The 19,240-nt window shown below is 40.3% G+C and overlaps 1 protein-coding gene across 3 annotated transcripts in view; it reads left to right on the top strand.

The window, feature by feature from the left end:
- phf10 (PHD finger protein 10) overlaps positions 1–19,240 on the top strand; it is a 110,954-nt gene that overhangs the window by 77,460 nt on the left and 14,254 nt on the right. For 2 of the 3 annotated variants that reach the window (XM_034004268.3, XM_034004270.3), the window contains one exon: positions 17,800–17,908. The exons of the other annotated variant lie outside the window; for it this stretch is intronic. In XM_034004268.3, the coding sequence (XP_033860159.1) occupies positions 17,800–17,908 (109 nt within the window). The remainder of the gene's footprint in view (positions 1–17,799; positions 17,909–19,240) is intronic. 3 annotated transcript variants of the gene reach the window in all.

Raw genomic sequence — 19,240 nt, 5'->3', positions numbered from 1 at the left:
AGAGGTACCCACAAAACCAAACATTTCCTCATATTGTTATGTATCAAAATACAATCACAGCTTACGTTTGTAGATATGTGAAAAATTATATTTGACAAAAATGTGGCTTGTTTCACATTTATCCTACACGAATTATTAAATGTATATTTACATTATTGCACAAATATAAGTGTTTTTAATTTAGAATCCTCTGCGTTCTGTCAGAGTTGTCTGAGTAATAATGCCAGCTTCCTGTTGCTGTTGTCTGTGCCTGTTTGCTGCTGTGTTGGAGCTTTGATAACGTGTGTACCTGGCAAAAAAACAGACCAAAGCAGTCACAGAGCCCCCTCTGGGGGAGGGTAGGCCACTTTTAGGACGACTGGAACTTGGACTATGTTCAGACACTCTCTTCTCATTTTAGATAATGTGTTTGTGGCACCAGAACTCAACCAACTCTGAGCCTATTCCCTTGCAGGTTCTCCTATAACATAAATAAAATACAAGTTTTATTCTCAGAAATGTTGTTCTTTTTGTTTTTTGAGTGGAACAATATGTGCAGTGCAAAACCTCCTATTTAAAGTGTGAAATGTCACCAAATAATACAATACACAGGAGAGTGATACTGTACATTTTTATTTTCTATCCCTTCATATTATGTTGTTGTTTATGTACCAACAGCAATTAAAAACTGCCATAATATTCAATGACTCTTAAAGGTGATAACTAAAATAGGAGAAATAAATGCAGCAGATGAAGAAAGCACAGGCATTTATGGCAGCCTTGGGAGCATTTATGAGTGAGGACCTAACCTAAGATGTATTTATTTTTAATTGTTTCATTATTTGAATAAGTAAATGCACCACACTGATGTTGATAAAAAATTATTCATCATCAGTGTTTACCTTTCTTTGCTAGTGCATTGACTTGTAGTTTATCTTTTGTTGGTAGTGCGTTGTTGGAGAAACTCAGACTGCTACAGAGACTGACATTTTTACCATTTACTTTCAATCTTTTTTGCGCATCATACACATGACCAATACAAATAATACATAAAATTGTTTAGATTTGTTACACTAAAACAATAAATAAAACTGTGGGCACAGCAATTACTGAGTTACCTGCTGTAGTCTGTACTGTAGGATACTTTTTGTTAAGTTGCTGTTTAGAATCGGTCGTAAGGGATTGATCATATACTGGTTGCCAAATACAATGTAAAATTATTTTTATACTATATGCAAGTCCTTGACGATATATAAATGTTAGCACAATAATAATAATATTATCTTTATTTTTATATAGCACCTTTCATAGTGGCCCACCATCACAAAGCGCGTTGCAGAGGTAGGCTGTGAACTGTGCACTATATGCAGTCACTTACAATAGGACATTGATTTAATATCTCATCTGCAGGATGGAGCACAAATAGGTTAAGTGACTTGCTCAGGGTCACACAGTGAGTCAGTCAGTGGTAGAGGTGGGACTTGAACCAGTGAGTTTCTGGTTTCAAGCCCTGGACGGACAGACAGACAGACAGCACTCGCTGTCCGTTACTCAGATACTCATCTGTCGCGTTTTACTGCCCTTGTATGAAGAATAAAATCAATCCCCATTATACAGTTGTAGTCAAAAGTTTACATACCCCAATGGAAATGTTATACTTTCTAGAAATCTCTCGAAAATAAATAATTATAGGAAAAATCTTTTGTAGCAAAAGTTTTGCTTTTGTGCATGAGGAAAAAAAGTTTCAAGAAATAGATGTCTACAATTATTTATTAAAGCAATTTGTTCGCAAAACTCAAAAAATGCTAGTTCAAAGTATTCATACCTTTTGATGCTATGATAGTATTGTCTACAAGGTGCTAGAAATGTCAGTATGATAATGACAATATGGTAACCCATTCCATACCCTCACTACGCCATGTGAAGAAATGTCTCCTTCCCTCTGTCTGAACTCTGTCTGCATTTAAATCCCAAGATAGGATTTCAGCCTACCTTTATAGCTTTAAGTCTGAGGATTAGTGTGGTTCCCTAACAATCGCACCGCACTATTAGTAGCCCCTTACTGGTCTAGGAGGTTTTCAGCTCTGATGCAGCTCCTGAGCAGCCAACTGTGAAGTCTGCCCAAACGCCGCAACCTGCTCAGTCAGATGCGAGGGACATTGTGGCATCCCAATCCATTGAGCCTACGGCTCTAGATCTGGCCTCTGAACTGCGGCATTTGAGCCGTCTTCTAATAGGGTCATTGACACCCTGCAAAATGCCAGAACAGCGTCCATGCATTCCCAGTATGGGTACAAGTGGGGCGTCTTTCAGACGTGGTGCTTGCCTCTGGGTTTTGACCCCACTACCTGTCCCATGGCAGTTATGCTGCAATTCGTGCAGGACCTGTTTGATAGGGGAAATCCACCTCTACATTAAAGGTCTATAGCAGCTATTTCAGCTTGCCATGTCAAAATTGATTCAGTCTCCCCAGGAGCTCGGCGGCTTCGGCCAACTATGAAGGATACTGTTCTTCACTGGAGGCTTAACTTAGTGCTTGCAATCACATCTGCTAAGCGGGTGAGTTAGATGCAAGCGTTTTCAATTGCGAAAACCTGCTTAATTTTTGCAGAAGCCAGGACAAAGGTTACGCTTCATACCAATCCTGCTATTTTGCTGAAGACTATCTCGGCATTTCATGTCAACCAGTCTGTGGAATTGGAGGCTTTCCATCCATTTCCTTTCCAGTTTGACAGGGATTGACAGCTCCATACGCTCTGTCCTGTGCGGGCACTAGCTTATGTTGACAGGACACAAAGTTGGAGGCAGTCTGAACAGTTGTTTGTCTGTTATGGGGCGAGGTCCAGTGGTCAAGCCCTGTCTAACAACGAGCTAACTTACCCCCTCCGGAAAAGCACTTTTTAAGACAAAAGAATGATAACAAGGGAACAACGTTACTTCACTGGTCTGTGCTCTCTTGGCATACTGATTTTTATATAAAGTAACAACATTCTTCATTTTATGTTATTATTATTTGTTTATGTAGCAGACGCCTTTATCCAAGGCGACTTACAGAGACTAGGGTGTGTGAATTATGCACCAGCTGCAGAGTCACTTACAATTACGTCTCACCCGAAAGACGGAGCACAAGGAGGTTAAGTGACTTACTCAGGGTCACACAATGAGTCAGTGGCTGAGGTGGGATTTGAGTGTGGTAGATTCCAGAGGAACAGAGAGATCAGAGGAGGGGGAGGAGGGAAAGAAAAGGAGGTCAGATTTAGAGAGGTTGAGTTTGAGATGATGCGAGTGCATCCAGGAGGAGATAGCAGACAGACAGGTAGAGATACGGGAGGAGATGGTGGAGTCAGAGGTGGGGAAGGAGAGGAAAATCTGAGCATCATCAGCATAGAAATGGTATGAGAAACCATAGGATGCGATGAGGGGGCCCAGGGAGCGGGTGTAGAGAGAGAACAGGAGAGGACCCAAGACTGACCCTTGGGGGACTCCTGTTGAGAGAGGGCGAGGTGTGGAGGTTGCTCCACGCCAGATTACCTGGTAAGTGCGGTTGGAGAGGTAGGAGGAGAACCAGGCCAGAGCAGTTCCAGAGATTCCCAGGTCAGCAAGAGAGGATAGTAGGATAGAGTGATCGACAGTGTCAAAGGCAGCAGAGAGGTCGAGGAGAATTAGGACAGAGGAGAGAGAGGCAGCTCGGGCAGACTTTAGTGAGTTGGTGACAGACAGGAGGGCGGTTTCAGTGGAGTGAGCAGAGCGGAAGCCAGATTGGAGAGGGTCGAGCAGAGAGCTGGCGGTGTACATTATATATATATATATATATATATATATATATATGTGTAATAGAGAGATATGTTTTTAATATATAACACCAGCTCTGTTAATTATTCCAGCCTTCGTCTAAAATATACTTCCTCCTTAACAGTAAAAATCCACTTCTCAGTATATTTTTAATAAACTTGTTCGACAAACTTGGCTTCTCTCACTAACTAAAAATCCCCTGCTTCACAGACCTTGGACAATTTATAGATAAAGGCTCAGAGGGGCCCTTCTTACCAGCCAGTTACTTTAATAAATAAGAATTAATAACCAGCAAAATCCTGGTTTTAATGCCAAAATATTTTTTCCCAACCAATCAATCAATCAATCAATCAATCAATCAAGCAATCTTTATTTTATATAGCGCCTTTCATAGTCGACCACCATCACAAAGTGCTTTACAAGATAGTGAGGAACAGTGCATAATACAGTGAAATACAGGGAATAGTACATTAAATACAAACAGTAAAAAACAATGCAAATACATTAAATACAGGCATATTACAATGCAAATACATTAACTATAAGCATATTACATTAAATACAGGGCTAGGATGTGAATTCTAAACATTGTGGATGCGTGTGTCATACAGAATCATACGAATAAGATGGAGTGAAAAACCTGAAACTGCAAGTTAGACAACGGGTAATAACAGATATCAGGCTTAAACAGCATTGAAAGCAAGAGAGAACAAGTGGGTCTTGATAGTTGATTTGAAGCAAGCGACTGTGGGAGCTGCACACACTAAAGCTAGGAGAGATTTCCAGAGAGTCGGGGCCATCTCTGAAGGTCTAATGCTGCCCTCCTCGTGCAAGCAAAAATTTTTCAGTACGTTTTCTGATAATAGCTTGCAACTTGTATGCATCCACCAATGGTTTCTAATTAGGTCACATTTTGCACTTAATTTGTAGACTTAACAGTTTTTCTGTTATAATACTTCTGTTTTCTATTACAGTAAAACCTTTACACTTATATTTTGTTTCAATTAGATTAGAATACCTGTGTTTACCTATTTTTCTAAATAAGAAACTTGACTATGAACACATTTCCAAGTTAATTAAATAAGGTCCTCTTTTCTGTTACAATACTTGTTTTCTTTTAGAGCAAAACCTTAAAACGAGTAAAACACTTGTATTAGTTCAAATATTCTATTTTAATTTACCCAAACGTATTTTCTATCTCCAGAGGTTGTTTTTCTTTTGATAAATTGCAATACCTAAGAGGCTTCTGTGTTTTTGGCTTACAAACTAATTAAAGTTACTGCTTTTTCTGTTAAGAACTTTCACTATGAGCATTTTCTCAAGCCAATTAAATGAGATCCTTATTTCTTCCTTTCCTCTCAAGGTTAACACAGGCTTCCACGCCGGTAGCTCTCAGATGAGAAAAGCTTAGCTTGTTTCATAGATGTTGTTGTGTTTTTTTTTTTTTTATAAGCGTGTTTCTTAGTTAGAATCCTGTTATCTTGCTCATAATTTGCTGCAGTAGTATTTCTGCTGGCTTTATATTCTTTAAAACACAGTACAGTTATTACAATATTTTAACGTTGCAGTTTCAAATATATTCAATTTGTATCAACAATGTCCTGCTTCCAGCAGGAGTTACAGTCTTGGGTCAGGTTCTGCTCTCAGTGAGTCTGTCGGCCACCACAGGATCCATTTATCCATATCTGCACATCACATGTGTAGGCGACAGTCTTTAAAACCCTGATACCTGCAAAAAAACTTAAACCTTGTTAGCCAGGCTCCCATCTTTGCATTCTCATTCCCATCATCAGTGGGAAAACTTCAAAGAAATTAAGCTGGTTCTATCAAAGAGCTATGCATCTCTGCGGCATACACCTTTCACTCAAAAAGGTGCTTGCACCTTGTACAAGGGAGGAACGGTTTATAGGGTCACATGTGACAGGACCCACTATCTAATAGAGCATAGGTCAGCTTGGGCCCCGTTACTAACACTGGCCACTACATTTTGAAAGATATCTGGTGGAATATTATGCCAGTTCTTCTTCAGAGCGTTTCAGCAAGGATTGGTGGTCTGATGCCTAAGGTGGCATTTAATGTCCCACAGTGGTTTGATGTTTAAGTTTAAGTTATCACTCTGCATCAGCCACTGCAGATTTTCAACATTATTGTCCATGAACCACTGTCTAACACCTGGAGTCTTCCGATGGAAAAAGAGAATCTAGGATCACGTGGTTTGGAGGACTCCGGCGGTCTGGAGCTCCTCAGGCTGACCGGAGGAAGCTCGACCTGAGAAACTGATGTACATAGAATTAGCCACCACTAAAATTTGGGAGGAAAACAGAAAAAAATATTGGGCAGTGTCTCGTTGCCGCTCTGGTTTCTGCTTGCAGTACCATTGCAAGGGCTGTCAAGGCTCTGACAATGGGCTTCCTCCACTTTTAGGGCTGTGTTGGCTAGCCAGAAGCTATATAGGTGGGCATCTTTATATATTGCTTCTTATGTAACTGTAGGTCCAGGCCTGCTCCTGTTCCCGCCAGTACTTTGTACAACGAACAACGTTACCTTCTCCAGTCTTAGGGCTGCATTGGCTTGTACTCGGAGCGGTTCAGGTCACCCTCTTAGGATACAATACCGGATTTAACTTATTAAGGTTCTATTGCCTGTCACATAGTGGCATTGCTGCTGGCAAGGTTCATTTTTGGTTACGAGTACTGTATACTGTACCTGTTGCAGTAAGTACCATTTATAGTAGTACAGCTGAGCGGTTGTTTTACACCACTGCTATTACACTATGCCAGGTTTTCATTCTTGCGATCTATGCAAGACGGGTCCCCCCATGGAGGACAGGCACAGCAAATGTGCTGCCTGCTTGGGTCCAGAGCATGCAAAGGAGGCACTCGTCAACCGCAACTCTTGTGAGTTCTGTGCGTCCTTTTCTAAGCACATGCTGGAAAAGCGAATGTCTCGCAGCTCTGTGGAGCAATCTTCGTCCATTCCACTTGAATAGGGCTCCCCTCCATCCTCATCTCAAAGAGAGAGGGCTGCATCCTCACCTGACGGCTCTGTGCCAAGGGAGAGCAGGAAAGCATCATGTAGGTCCCCTTCCTCTTCCTCTAGCTTTCCTTCGCCTCCTCCTGCTTCCCCTCCTAAGAAGAGGAGGAGAAAGAGCCACCGGTCTAAGATTGGAGAGCTCTGGACAGCTGGATAAGCTCTGGGCAGTGGTCTTCCAGCAGGGCACAGTGCTAGCCAAGCTACTGCGTGAGCGCACTGCTCCACCTTCTCCCATTGCGCCTTTGGAGCAGCAGGGAGTAGCGGATGCAGAATGGCAGCAAGAGGATCTGTTATCTATCGCCGCCTCTGAGGAGATGGACAATCAAGAGTTCCCCTCTAAGGAGGGAAACTCAGATAGCGCAATACCAGCGGTGCATCTTTCCTTATCAGCAGAGCTTTTGCCGCTGATTAAGAGGGCCACTGAAACCTTAAAACTTCTGTGGTCGGTAGATGAGCTCCGGAAGCACTACATTTTTGAGGATAATCCTGCTCCTGTCTCCCCCAGTGCGCCCAGACTTTCTTTTTGAGGTCCATTCATCCTGGGGTCATCCGGCTACAGCACCTGTTGTTTCACGTTCCATGGGGACACTATACAACGTAATGATGCAAAGAAACTCAACTTGGATGACTTTCCTCTAGGAGATACCTCTATTGCCTCGCTGGTGCAAGCACCAATACTAGCACTCCTAAATAAAGAAGCTACCTGCCCGAATAAACAGTGCAGGGTTTCAGAGAGCATTCTCAAGCGGGCTTAGTCAGCCGGTGCGTTTGCCGTACGGCTGGGTAATTACAACAGTATCTTGGTAGCATACCAGAACTGCTTGTTAAAGTCTCTGTCCCAGAGCCACAGATCCACACCACAACAGCTCAAAGAGCTGCGGTTGGTTAATAAGAATCTGCTCTGTATCTCTAAGTTTAACGGGCAGGCAGTGGGCATGAACCCTGCTGCTTTAGTAGCAGCCAGAAGACAGCTCTGGCTGTGTCAAGCACGAGTGACTGGGGACAAGACACCACTGCTGGGCGCTTCCATTACACGGGGACATACGTTTGGCCCTGCAATGGATGACATACTGCAGCACTCTCACCACTCGCGAGTCTACAAAAGAGCTGGTGCACCTGCTTCCTAAACGGGCTCCTCCAGTACGCAGACCAGCAGCAAACTGGTGGCCAAGGTTCCAACAACCTCAGAGACCGGTACAACCAGCTCCTGCTAAAGCCAGAGGGGGTTTTCACAACTGACCCACTTCTGGACAAAGGGGAAACTTTAGATTCCGATGGCCAGCGCAAATTCAAAAGTCTCAGGCTAAGCCACAGGCAAAGCAGCAGCCCTAGCAATTTACTGCCACAGGCCCAGGGCCCCTTTTCAGGGGGTCACCTGGAATACTGGCGTCGGTGCACCAGAGACACCTAGGTGCTCAATACTGTACAGACTGGCTATTCTCTACAATTCAAAAACGCCCCCCCTCCCTTTTGGGGTATGACTACAACATTTGTCATGGCCCGGCGAGATACAGTGGTGCTGTATCAGTAGGTGACAGCCCTGCTACAAAAGCGGCTGTTTGCACGGTACATCCTCGTTACTATTGTATGTTATGTTGAGTATAATAACTATACTGTAGGTTCAATAATGAATATAAAATTGTGAGAAAAATCCCTTTTAGTTTATCCCAGGGTACCTAAGGTAATATCATTTATTTAAAACATTTCTATTGTTGAAAAATACCTCCTTTTAAAGGTAGAATACAATAAAATAAGAATCACTTGTATTTTAAATGTTCATTTTTTTGTTTTGTCAGGATGAAAATGTAGAAGTGCTGTCAAAAGGTCTAGAACTTTTTTTTCACTCTACTCTGAAAGTTTTTTATAGCACTTTAAAGACAGTGCAGCGAAAACGATCATAAAAGGCTTGGCTGTGGGATGACATCTGTGACAAAACACTTGGCTGTAAAGGGGTTAAAGATTGTTTTTGGATATTTAAACATACTAAAACCTAATCAGGTCCCTTAGTGGCTCACCTTGTAAAGGCATGGCAAAGTGGTGTGCAGGGTACGTACATCCACTCTGTGAAGTCATCTGTCTTCACTGGGAATTCCAGAGGGAGCGTCACATTGGCTCTGGCGCTCCCGCGGGTGGGAGGCAAAAACCGTTGGACTGTTTCTTCTTATCCTATAACCGTTTCCAAAGTGACAACAAATTGAGACAATTCTCGTGCAACCTGTTAATGTTAATACAGAATCACAAAACGCACTACAACACGCTGACTCCGCTCAGGTCTCCGGTTCCATGAAGACACGCAGAACATAATACTATCGTGCATTTGCTATAATGCAATTGGGGAGAAAATCGGCAGTAAAATAATTGGGTACACTAAATAAAAAAAAATATAAATATATAAAATAATAATAATATAGTAGTCTCCAGGTAAGAGAACACCCCTCAGGAAGCAAGTGAAGTGTTCTTATAGCCGAAGTGTTCTCCAAGACGGAGTTAGCCACTAGACACAATATGAATCAATAAGTAAATAAATATGTATTGCTTGTCATGACGCACGTGCATCAACATATGAAATGAACTGAATAAGTAAAAGAAAAGCAATAGGCAAGTGTATGTTAATAAACTATAATAATGAAGTGACAGACAATCTAACGTTAATAAACTAACTGTCAAACTAAATTAACACCGCACCCCTACACACGTTAAAAAATGCAGCATCAATACACAAGACATGCACATTATTTAACAGAACAGTAAGAAAACTCACCAGAACGGGAAACAACAAATTGCTTGGGGACTTGTGTCTGATTCAGGTTTTTCTCAAGAGCTTGAACAATTTCCAACTTTTTATAGCAAGAGAAACAACAGCACATTTCGCCGTTTGTTTACATGCCATCTTGTAGCGATGAGGTGCACTTGTGGAAATCGGAATACAAAACGAGACAATGATATGACGGCGGTTCTGAAAAGATTGAATAAACCAATCGGTGTGCCTCAAGACATTCTCCCGATGACAAGTCGCTTTTGAAGAGACTGAATAAACCATTTTAATTTAAGTTTGATAATGATGATGAGTTATCAGGTTACAAAACCGTACTGTATCTGTTGTGAACGAATCGCTATCAGTACCAAGAAGGTGTTTTAAGCAAAGTTCCTATTCCTTTAGCCGGAGTATTTGCAGTGGGAAAAATCAATTTCACCACAAGGGTGTTCCCTTAAGTGAAGTGTTCTCTTAGGAGGTGTTCCTATACACGGAGATGACTGTAATGCCAATAACCATTACGTGCCGAGGGTCAACAGGCATAAAGCGTCCTCTGTCGGCTTGGTGGTATGCATTCAGCTGCGGTTTGCATTAATAGGTTGTGCGAGAACCTGTCGTCACTTCAGAAACTGTTTTATGAACATAAACATAGGAATTAAAAATGTAGTTTGCAGAGATGCCTTTGGACACATTTCGGCTGCTTGTGCCGACAGAATATCCAGCTATTGCAGGCTGTGCTATCTCAATTATGTTGCCTTTTCCCACAACCTACTTGTGTGAGTTGGGCTTTTCCATGTTAACTGGCTATATAAAGAACAACAGAAGGGAGCACCTTCGGTCAGTGGAGCAGGACCTAAGAGTTGCCTTATCGACTGTTCCAGCCTGGATCAAGAGACTGTGCTCACTCACGGAGGCACAGGTTTCAAATTAATGGTAAGTTGTAATAAAACATATGTTTGGTGTCCATAACAAAACTGTATCAGGTGTGCTGCTGCTCAGAAAAGGTTGGGAAACGCTGCAATATTGTATTAAGGTTATTTACACCCTTGATACCAATACCTGGTCATTATTGCTTAGTTGAACTTTTCATTGTGTTGCTAAATATTTGAAAATGTTTCACTGCTCCCCTTATCATTGTTTAGTGGAACTTTCCCTTGTTAAAGGTGTTGCTAAGGTTTTAAAATTCATTTTATTACCTCTGCCATTTTCACTGCTGTGCTTATCATTGAATGCTACCCTGTCCATCACATCTCAGTACCTATGCTAAAAGCCTAACCTGGCTGCAGCTGAGTTATGAGTGGTATGACATTTCCTGAGGGGATGTAAATATTGTTTAATAAAAAATCTGTTTAAAGTATTTGATTTCTATCGGTTAACCATTTAACCGTAGCTACGCTGTCACAATAAATACCCTTTAAATAAATACCCTTTCCACATACATTTAGTCTTTGTCATGCATTGACATTTGTTTACCAAACACAAAAAGAGGCAGCTTAGAGCACAAATCCTCTTTAATTGCATCACGATTGTATCACATTAAAGATATGTGTACCGATACACCTTTCTAAGTTTCTAGTATCTCCTTGCTAATCTTGATCCACTACAGGAGACACTGGTTTCACATAAAATAAAACACCATTAAAAAAAAAAAAAAAAAGTTATCCCATAAACTTAGCGTAGCAATCAACAATTCATTTTCAAGATTCTTGTGAATTAATACTATGAATCCATTTTAAAAGCAAGTACGTAAAAGACAAGTTTTTTTCGTTGCTTGAAATGACCACAGATAAATTGCAACTTTAACAAACTGTGCCCACAACTACTGAACTAAAACATATTAGTTTAAAAAAAAAAAAAAAAAAAATTAAACCAATGTACTCGCCAAAGATGAACCAAAATGTCCTGTTATCATAGAACAGCGGTTCACTGTGATACTGTGCTGCACTGTGAACCCTAGTTCTATCAATAAAAATGACTACGCAATATTTTTTACAGTCAACAGAAAAAATAAATTAAAAATTGCAAGGCGTCTAGGCTGCCACGGTTTACGCGGTCGTACCACAAGGACAGCTTCTTGATCCAGCTTTCGATTTTGTCAGTCAGAGAAAAGACAAATATATCTTGTCCTTGGAGTGATGTGTTAAGAATATTTAAGCGATCAAAAATATCTGCCAGGTAAGCATGCAAAGCAAGCCATTTAGCACAAGCTTATCGTGGTTTTTTTTTTTTTTTTTTTTTTTTTTTTTTTTTAACTGCTGATCGGGTCCTTGTTGTGGCACTTCTTTTGCTGCAGTGCCACTCGATTTCCCTTCATTACTCCCGTTTCCAACACTTTTCTTCAGAAAACTGTCAATTGTTTGATAGTTATAAATGAACTTTTTGAACTCCCATCACAACAAAAATCACAGCGACTACAGAAGTGCATCCGGCTGACATGGCAAGTTGGTTGCTAGGTAACCAGTTCAGAACTTTCAGACAAAGGCAGGTAGGGCGAGGGACTACAATTGAATAAAAATTGGGGGTACAATTGAGTAAAGTGACAATAATAGTAATATATTAACGTACCTGCTTCTTAAACTAAAATGTTTTTTTTTATTTTTATTTCGCAGGTATTCAACATATAACTTCGTTTTGACTGCTCCATCTTTACACTCCTCCCTTTTCTGTTTTGACGCCAGCTGCTGTGCTCCGCGTACGAACACTGGAAATCAACAGCTTGAGACTAGTTTGATAGATGTTTTCAGTCGACTGATCACGCCTAACTCGACGTCATGTGTTGCCAAATAAAACAAAAGTTACAGGCAAAGGACTTGCAGAGTTCAGAGGCAGTGCCTAAAGATCACGTTTTTTGGATATTTACTTTTAAAACACAAAATGCTGAACACATTTTATCAATTTGTATTATACGTTAACTTTGAACGCTTATTTATCGGTTAACCGTTAAACCTAGAACCGCTACGTGTGTCACTTTGACCCATGCATTTCTAAACTGCTTCGTTATGAAAATGAAAGACATACTATCATGAACATCATATCTAACATTTGCATCGCAGAAACACCGTATTTAAATGGAACATTAAACATAAAAACTAACCATTTCTTTTTAAAATGAGCGCATACAGCACGACTACAAACAGTGAAGAAATATAATAAAATATACATTTCAAAAGAAACAGGTATGTACATATACCCGTGTACAGGTGTAAACGGATATATGTACACACAAAACTATAAAACCGAAATCATTGTTTCTAATACTACATAAAAAGAAAATATAACAATACTTCCGGTATGACGGCTGCATTGTACTCTATGGAGGAGCGTGCGCGTCTGCCAGCTGACTGTGCCTGTATCCAGGAGCTGTGTTGTAAACACAGACGCAGTTCCAGTGAACACTATTGTGTAAACTGGTACATACAAACCTGTAAAACCGATTTTTTTTTTTACTAAAAGTAATGTAAAAATATATATATATATATATAACATACATTTATTTATATATTCGGCACATAAGTTGTTATCCTACCTGTGTTGTTGAAGCTGCTTGATGAGATTATGGGATCAATAAGCTACTAACAACCAAACGAGCAAGATGGGCCAAATGGCCTCCTCTCGTTTGTAAACTTTCTTATGTTCTTATGAATGTGACAGCACAGCGCCTCGTTCAACCTTGACCTCTACACCAGAAGCAGTTTAAAATATATTTCCGTAAATTTAAAGCAACTTTGTCTGTGTTGATTATATATGATAAGTGTATTGGTGTGATTATCAAACAAACAAAAAAAAACCCTTCTCCGACAGCATATGGACAATCTGTATTTCCCGCAACAAACGGATTCATAGGGTCCCTGTCCATGACGAGAAACAGTTTAACTGAGTGCATCGTTTCGATATGTTTGATTGCTCTTGCAGCAGTTTGGGTGAAAATAGACTGAATGGCCTTGCCCTGCTGTATGTCCACAGAGACATGTCCCAGGAGGAAGTGTTACAGCATTTCGATAGATCAGGCCATAGGAGGATTGGCAGACTCTATTTAAAGTAAAGCCTTCTAAATCTGTGTTTTTAATTGTGACATCATACAGTCTCAGCAGTCCGATCAGTCTTAGCACTAGTATCAGCAGTCTTACTAGTCCCAGCAGAGCAGCACCAGTCTTACCAGTTCCAGCAGTGTCAGCACCAGTCTTACCAGTCCCAGCAGAGCAGCACCAGTTCCAGCAGAGTCAGCACCAGTCTTATCAGTCCCAGCAGTGGCAGCACCAGTCTTACCAGTCCCAGCAGTAGCAGCACCAGTCCCAGCAGCATCAGCACCAATCTTACCAGTTCCAGCAGTGGCAGCACCAGTCTTACCAGTCCCAGCAGAGCAGCACCAGTTCCAGCAGTGTCAGCACCAGTCTTATCAGTCTCAGCAGTGGCAGCACCAGTCTTACCAGTCCCAGCAGTAGCAGCACCAGTCCCAGCAGCATCAGCACCAATCTTACCAGTTCCAGCAGTGGCAGCACCAGTCTTACCAGTCCCAGCAGTGGCAGCACCAGTCTTACGAGTTCCAGCAGTGTCAGCACCAGTCTTACGAGTTCCAGCAGTGTCAGCACCAGTCTTACCAGTTCCAGCAGTGGCAGCACCAGTTTTACCAGTCCCAGCAGTAGCAGCACCAGTTCCAGCAGTAGCAGCACCAGTCTTACCAGTTCCAGTTGTAGCATCAATGTCACCAGTCTCAACATTAACTTCAGTAGCAGTGAACTAAACGCATGTCTCAATGAAGGTATAAACCCATCTACTTATTCATATTTATAAGTTCTGTTCTTCTTTTGTTTAAAAAAAAAAAATGTGTCATGAAATTTCAAACATCATCCAAGGTGGGTCACTGGGTAAAAAGAGTTAGCGACTTGCATAACTTTGCAGTTTGCATTAATAGTCTCCAGGCTTCATGAACAGGATATGCAGCGTTTTTTTTTTTTTTTTAGACAATTAGATTTTTGCCTCAGTAAAAATCTATTCCAACTACGCTCCTGAGGACAGTTGGGTCCATGTTATGCATTATGAACTATATCTTGAACGTCTGTCTTTATCCATTAATAAATGTGTTGCATCCCATTTGTCAAGTTATTTCTGAATCGCCCTGTGTTTGATATGAGGCTTTGCAAGTACCCTCATTCTCTAAAGCTCATGGGCGCCTAATACTGCTGACTCCAAGTTGTCCGCAGCTAGTTGCTTCTGTTGCTTTAGCTAGTTGACGTCCCCTGGTTGGGTTCTTGTGAGTCACCTGTCGTGTCATTTGTTTATTTATTTATTTGTATTTACTTGTAGTGCCCAATACGTATTTTAATTCAATTCAATGCAATTGTATTTATTTATATATTGTAGCGCCTTTCATCCCACAGTATCTCAAAGTGCTTTGCATGTCGGGTAAAACAGAAAGAAGTCTGCCGTATCAAAAAATAGGAAAATAACCATACATAATTTATTATAATAACAATATCAATAAATAATAGCAATAAAATAAAAAAATTAAAACTGTTTAAGAAACAGGAATAAGAATAATAGATAAAACACACAATTAAATAGATAAAAACAATTACATTTGAGTCAGGTTAAAAAGGCTTTTGTACGTCAATCTTACAGCACAATTAATGATCATTTTCATTTATTTGTATGTATCCTTCCACATAAGCACTTTAAAATGAACCTTCTACAAAATATAGTCCTCCATTATAACAGTGGTGGAGTTTCCATGCATGTTTTTTTTTTTTTTAGCTCGATACATTTGCTCGAGAAAAATGTCTTGTGCAAAATGCTTTTTCAGGTTTCCATTCGCTCAGTTTATTTTACTCGCGAAAACACAGCTTTTTACCCGACGTCATGCAGATGAATGGGAAAGGTGGGGGTTGATATGTAAATTAGCTATGGGTAAAGTTCTCGTGCTGTTTTCGCAGATGGCTCGTGAAAATGTTGTTTCCTTGCGCACACAGAGAACTGGTACACGAGAAAATCTAAGCTGCGATTTCTAAATACCTAGTGTCTAGTTGTTTAATGTTTTACTGCTCTTGCCCAAATTGTTTTTCAAGTGTCATTAGTGGGGTGTCATGTCGTTAGTAGTGAATACTGTTTCAACTAATTTATCTTACGACTCATTAAATAAAAATGAACTTGGAGGTATAAAATGAAACTGACCAACAGGTATTGCAGATCACCATGGGTCAAAACCGGCAGAGATGTTATATATATTTCCCTTTCATTCAGGCAATACAGCATATAGTGGATCAGGTGATGCTGCGTATACTACTTCCCTGGCTTATGAAACCCTATCCGTCCGGACGACTGACAGGTGCTGATGAAGCAATCAACACCATGCTTGGGCAAATACGGGTAGTGGGCACTTGAAAGGGAGGTGTTTTTTCCCAAAATTGCCACTGCCTGCTGTATCCTGCACAAACTCTTGTCAACAACAAAATGAGGTGTTCAGGAATCATTGGCTGCCTGTGAGACAGACAGGGGGAAGGTTACCTCAGCCATCAGTTTCAATTGGACAGCAGCAATCTGAGGCTCGTGCTGTCAGAGATTCTCTCCTTTTAAGTTGTGTTGGATTTACCATTGTGTTAAATATTAATTATGCGAGCAAATAAAACACAATCAGTGTGTTCATTTGTAACTTTATTTGGTCAGTTCTGAGAGGGCAAAAACAGCTTGTTGGTATATGTGTTGTGCTGTTTTAGGCGATCAAGCTGGCTCATGACATCCAGTTCACCAACTATATTTATTAACGTGGGGGGCGGACACGCGTTGTCTTCAGACATAGCTGGGAATTAATTCAGTAACCAACATTTAAGAAGCTCACTTGCTATTCGTGTTTAACTTAAGCGTAGTTTTTACAGCGAGGGTATTCTCAAACAGCTGCTTTAATACTATAACAAGTGTAAACCGCAGTTCATGGTATATTTGTAAATGGTTTTATACAGAACTGTAAACCTCTGTGAGGTATAGAGCATGACAGGACAGACACACAGCACAGACGCACATTGGAGAGAGTGATCTTCCGTGCCGGGGCTGCGAGGTGTAGCACTCTACTAAAACTATATTATTCCTTTTTCTACAGTCTTATTTACTAAATCGGTCTGTTAGGAATAGCACTATCACTTCGTTCATTCGGGACATGATATTCTTATAGCCCACCACCTCTCCCACCGCTAACACACCTCTCTAGGGGACAGAACTGCTCTGGGGCAATCTTTACTCCATATCTACGGGTCAGCTTTTCAAAGGGGGTAGTTAGGATGTCTGCCCCCGAACTGGCCATAGCAAGAAAGATAGAAGTTCAGAATACAGACCTGTGGGCAGGTCTCACACTCACTCCAGGACCCACACACCCTGCATGCACCACGAGAGAGTGAGATTTTGTTTTCTAATTCTGTGTTGCTTGTTGTGGAACTCCTTTAAGTTTGACAGCTCGCTCTCTGTTGCTGGTGTTAATGAGCATGTATCAGCAAAGCTCTGGTTTTGAGAAGCGTACAATCCTAACATGTTAGATAAATGTGAACATTTCTGGGTTCACAGGCTTAAGACTGTATTTCCTCATGGACTGAACTTGGACGACAATGCATCCTTTTAGGATTGGAACTCCACCTCAGAACTGTCTGTAACATGTGCAATTTTCAAACTTAAGACAACATCAGTTTAGCTAGCTATTTTTACCATGCTAGCTAAAGAATGTGAGAGCCCAAAATGTAGCTAATTATTGAAATAGTGAGTTTTAACTTTACCAGTTACTTTTCTTCTTCATTAAGTATTTCTAGTGATTGATGAATATCCTGTTTGATTCTGAATCTCCTTCAATATAGAGCTGTTTGCTGTTTTTCAGTTATCTTTCTATAATTATCTATCTATCTCTATCTAGCTATCTATCTGTACAGCTACAGTCTTATAAAGCAGCTTGTTGTAATTCAGCATTTTTATTGCCACACATTTATATATATAAGGCCCTATTACTTGGCATTTTAGAGTCCAGTCTTAAGGTCAGACTTGTAAGCTTTCTGCACTGACAATATCTAAAAAGATGTTTTGCTCGAAAGATATGCTTTAACAGGATGCCCTATAAAATGTCTTGTATTTAGTAAATAAGGCAGTTGACAAGTCTGTGCATGATGGTACAGCTGTTTTGTTTGTAGTGTATTCCTGCTGAACCCATTGTCACAACATGCACTGAGATCTTTAGCCATAACTTTTATAGTCCTGTTCTACTATTCCAGCCTAAGGTCATTCCAAATGCTCTTTGTGGAATTTGTCTGAAGGGTAAGGAGTCCAACAAGAAAGGAAAGACTGAAGCTCTCATTCACTGCTCTCAGTGCAGGAACAGCGGTAAGTTATTTAAAAATATATAGTTATTTGTTTTGGTCATGTAATATTAATGCTGAGATTCTCAATAAAAAAATGTAGTTGGTGATTCTAAACTTGCAACTTTTGTTTAACAGAATTATTAAGTTTAAAAAAAAGAATAAAGTAATAGAGCACTACCATGTTATAAACTTACACAGCTGACTCCTATACTGCTCAAGATATAAAAAAAATAAAATAAAGTTCACTGGTACTGTACGATTCTTTGCAAAACTGCAGCAAGTACAGCACAATGTTGGATTAAATGTACTGTTGTGTATAAGTTAAGTTACAAATGAGAGTACAATTAATACATGAATACTTGTCCGTTTCCAAGTAGCTGATTGATCCCAGAAGTTTGTCTAGTTTATTGTTTCAAGATCCCAGTGACTCGGCAGAAACAACATGGCTTGGTAACCCATCATTGATTATAAATACGGCCCTGTGTAAATCGCAGTTTCACGGACTGCGCGGAAATTGTGAAATTAACCCAATACTGCGATTTTATTTTATTTTATTTAAATATTCGTAAGAAATAAAAATACATTTTCATAATTCTTATATGTATTTTGTTGAATAAAAATCACATTAACGAAACTGTACAGCTCTGCTGTGTCCCTGCGTGTACAGTTTGCCATGCACATAGTAATGATTATGTCATATAACTACATGCAATCTAGATGGGAAATTAAAATACAACACACTAAACAAGAAAATGGATGTCTCCTAAAAAGGTTAGAAATGTGTCTGCAACAGATTGCGTAAAGCAGTATCCAGGAGTTGTTTTACACAGCGATGGAGGTAAGCTCTTCTGTACGTTGTAGGTCACTACCGAAAATCGTCTGTTGACAGACATTTAGATTCAAGTATTTATCGAAAGAGAAAGGCGGAAATCCAGAGCAGTACCGCGACGGCTTTACTTGCAAAGAAACAAAAAACGGTGACTTCCATATTCCAAAAATCCACTGAAAATCGTGAAGCACAAAACGCATTACATTTTGACCTGGCAGAGGCGTTTCTTTGGAGTGATTCTTCATCAGCCCAGCTGAGACATGAATACTTACCTGAAGTTGCCGAGTATCACAAGCAGGAGATTATGGAATTGGTAAAACAGTCTGGTTGCTTGTGAGTGGTCACTGACGAGTCGACTGATGCCCAAGATCAGTATGGGTTACACATTGTATTTGTTTTGCAAGGCCTAAATGGTGAACATGCATCTTAAGTAGAACTATTGTAAAGTGCTTGAAAACTTTGATGTTGATTTTGATGATGTCAGTGCATTCATCTCTCCATTTGCTGTTTTAAAAAAAATAATAA

Source organism: Acipenser ruthenus, chromosome 5 (assembly GCF_902713425.1).
Source record: "Acipenser ruthenus chromosome 5, fAciRut3.2 maternal haplotype, whole genome shotgun sequence".
Lineage (NCBI taxonomy): Eukaryota > Metazoa > Chordata > Actinopteri > Acipenseriformes > Acipenseridae > Acipenser > Acipenser ruthenus.
Note: the sequence above shows the minus strand (reverse complement) of the source record. Positions and strands in the feature narration are given on the sequence as shown.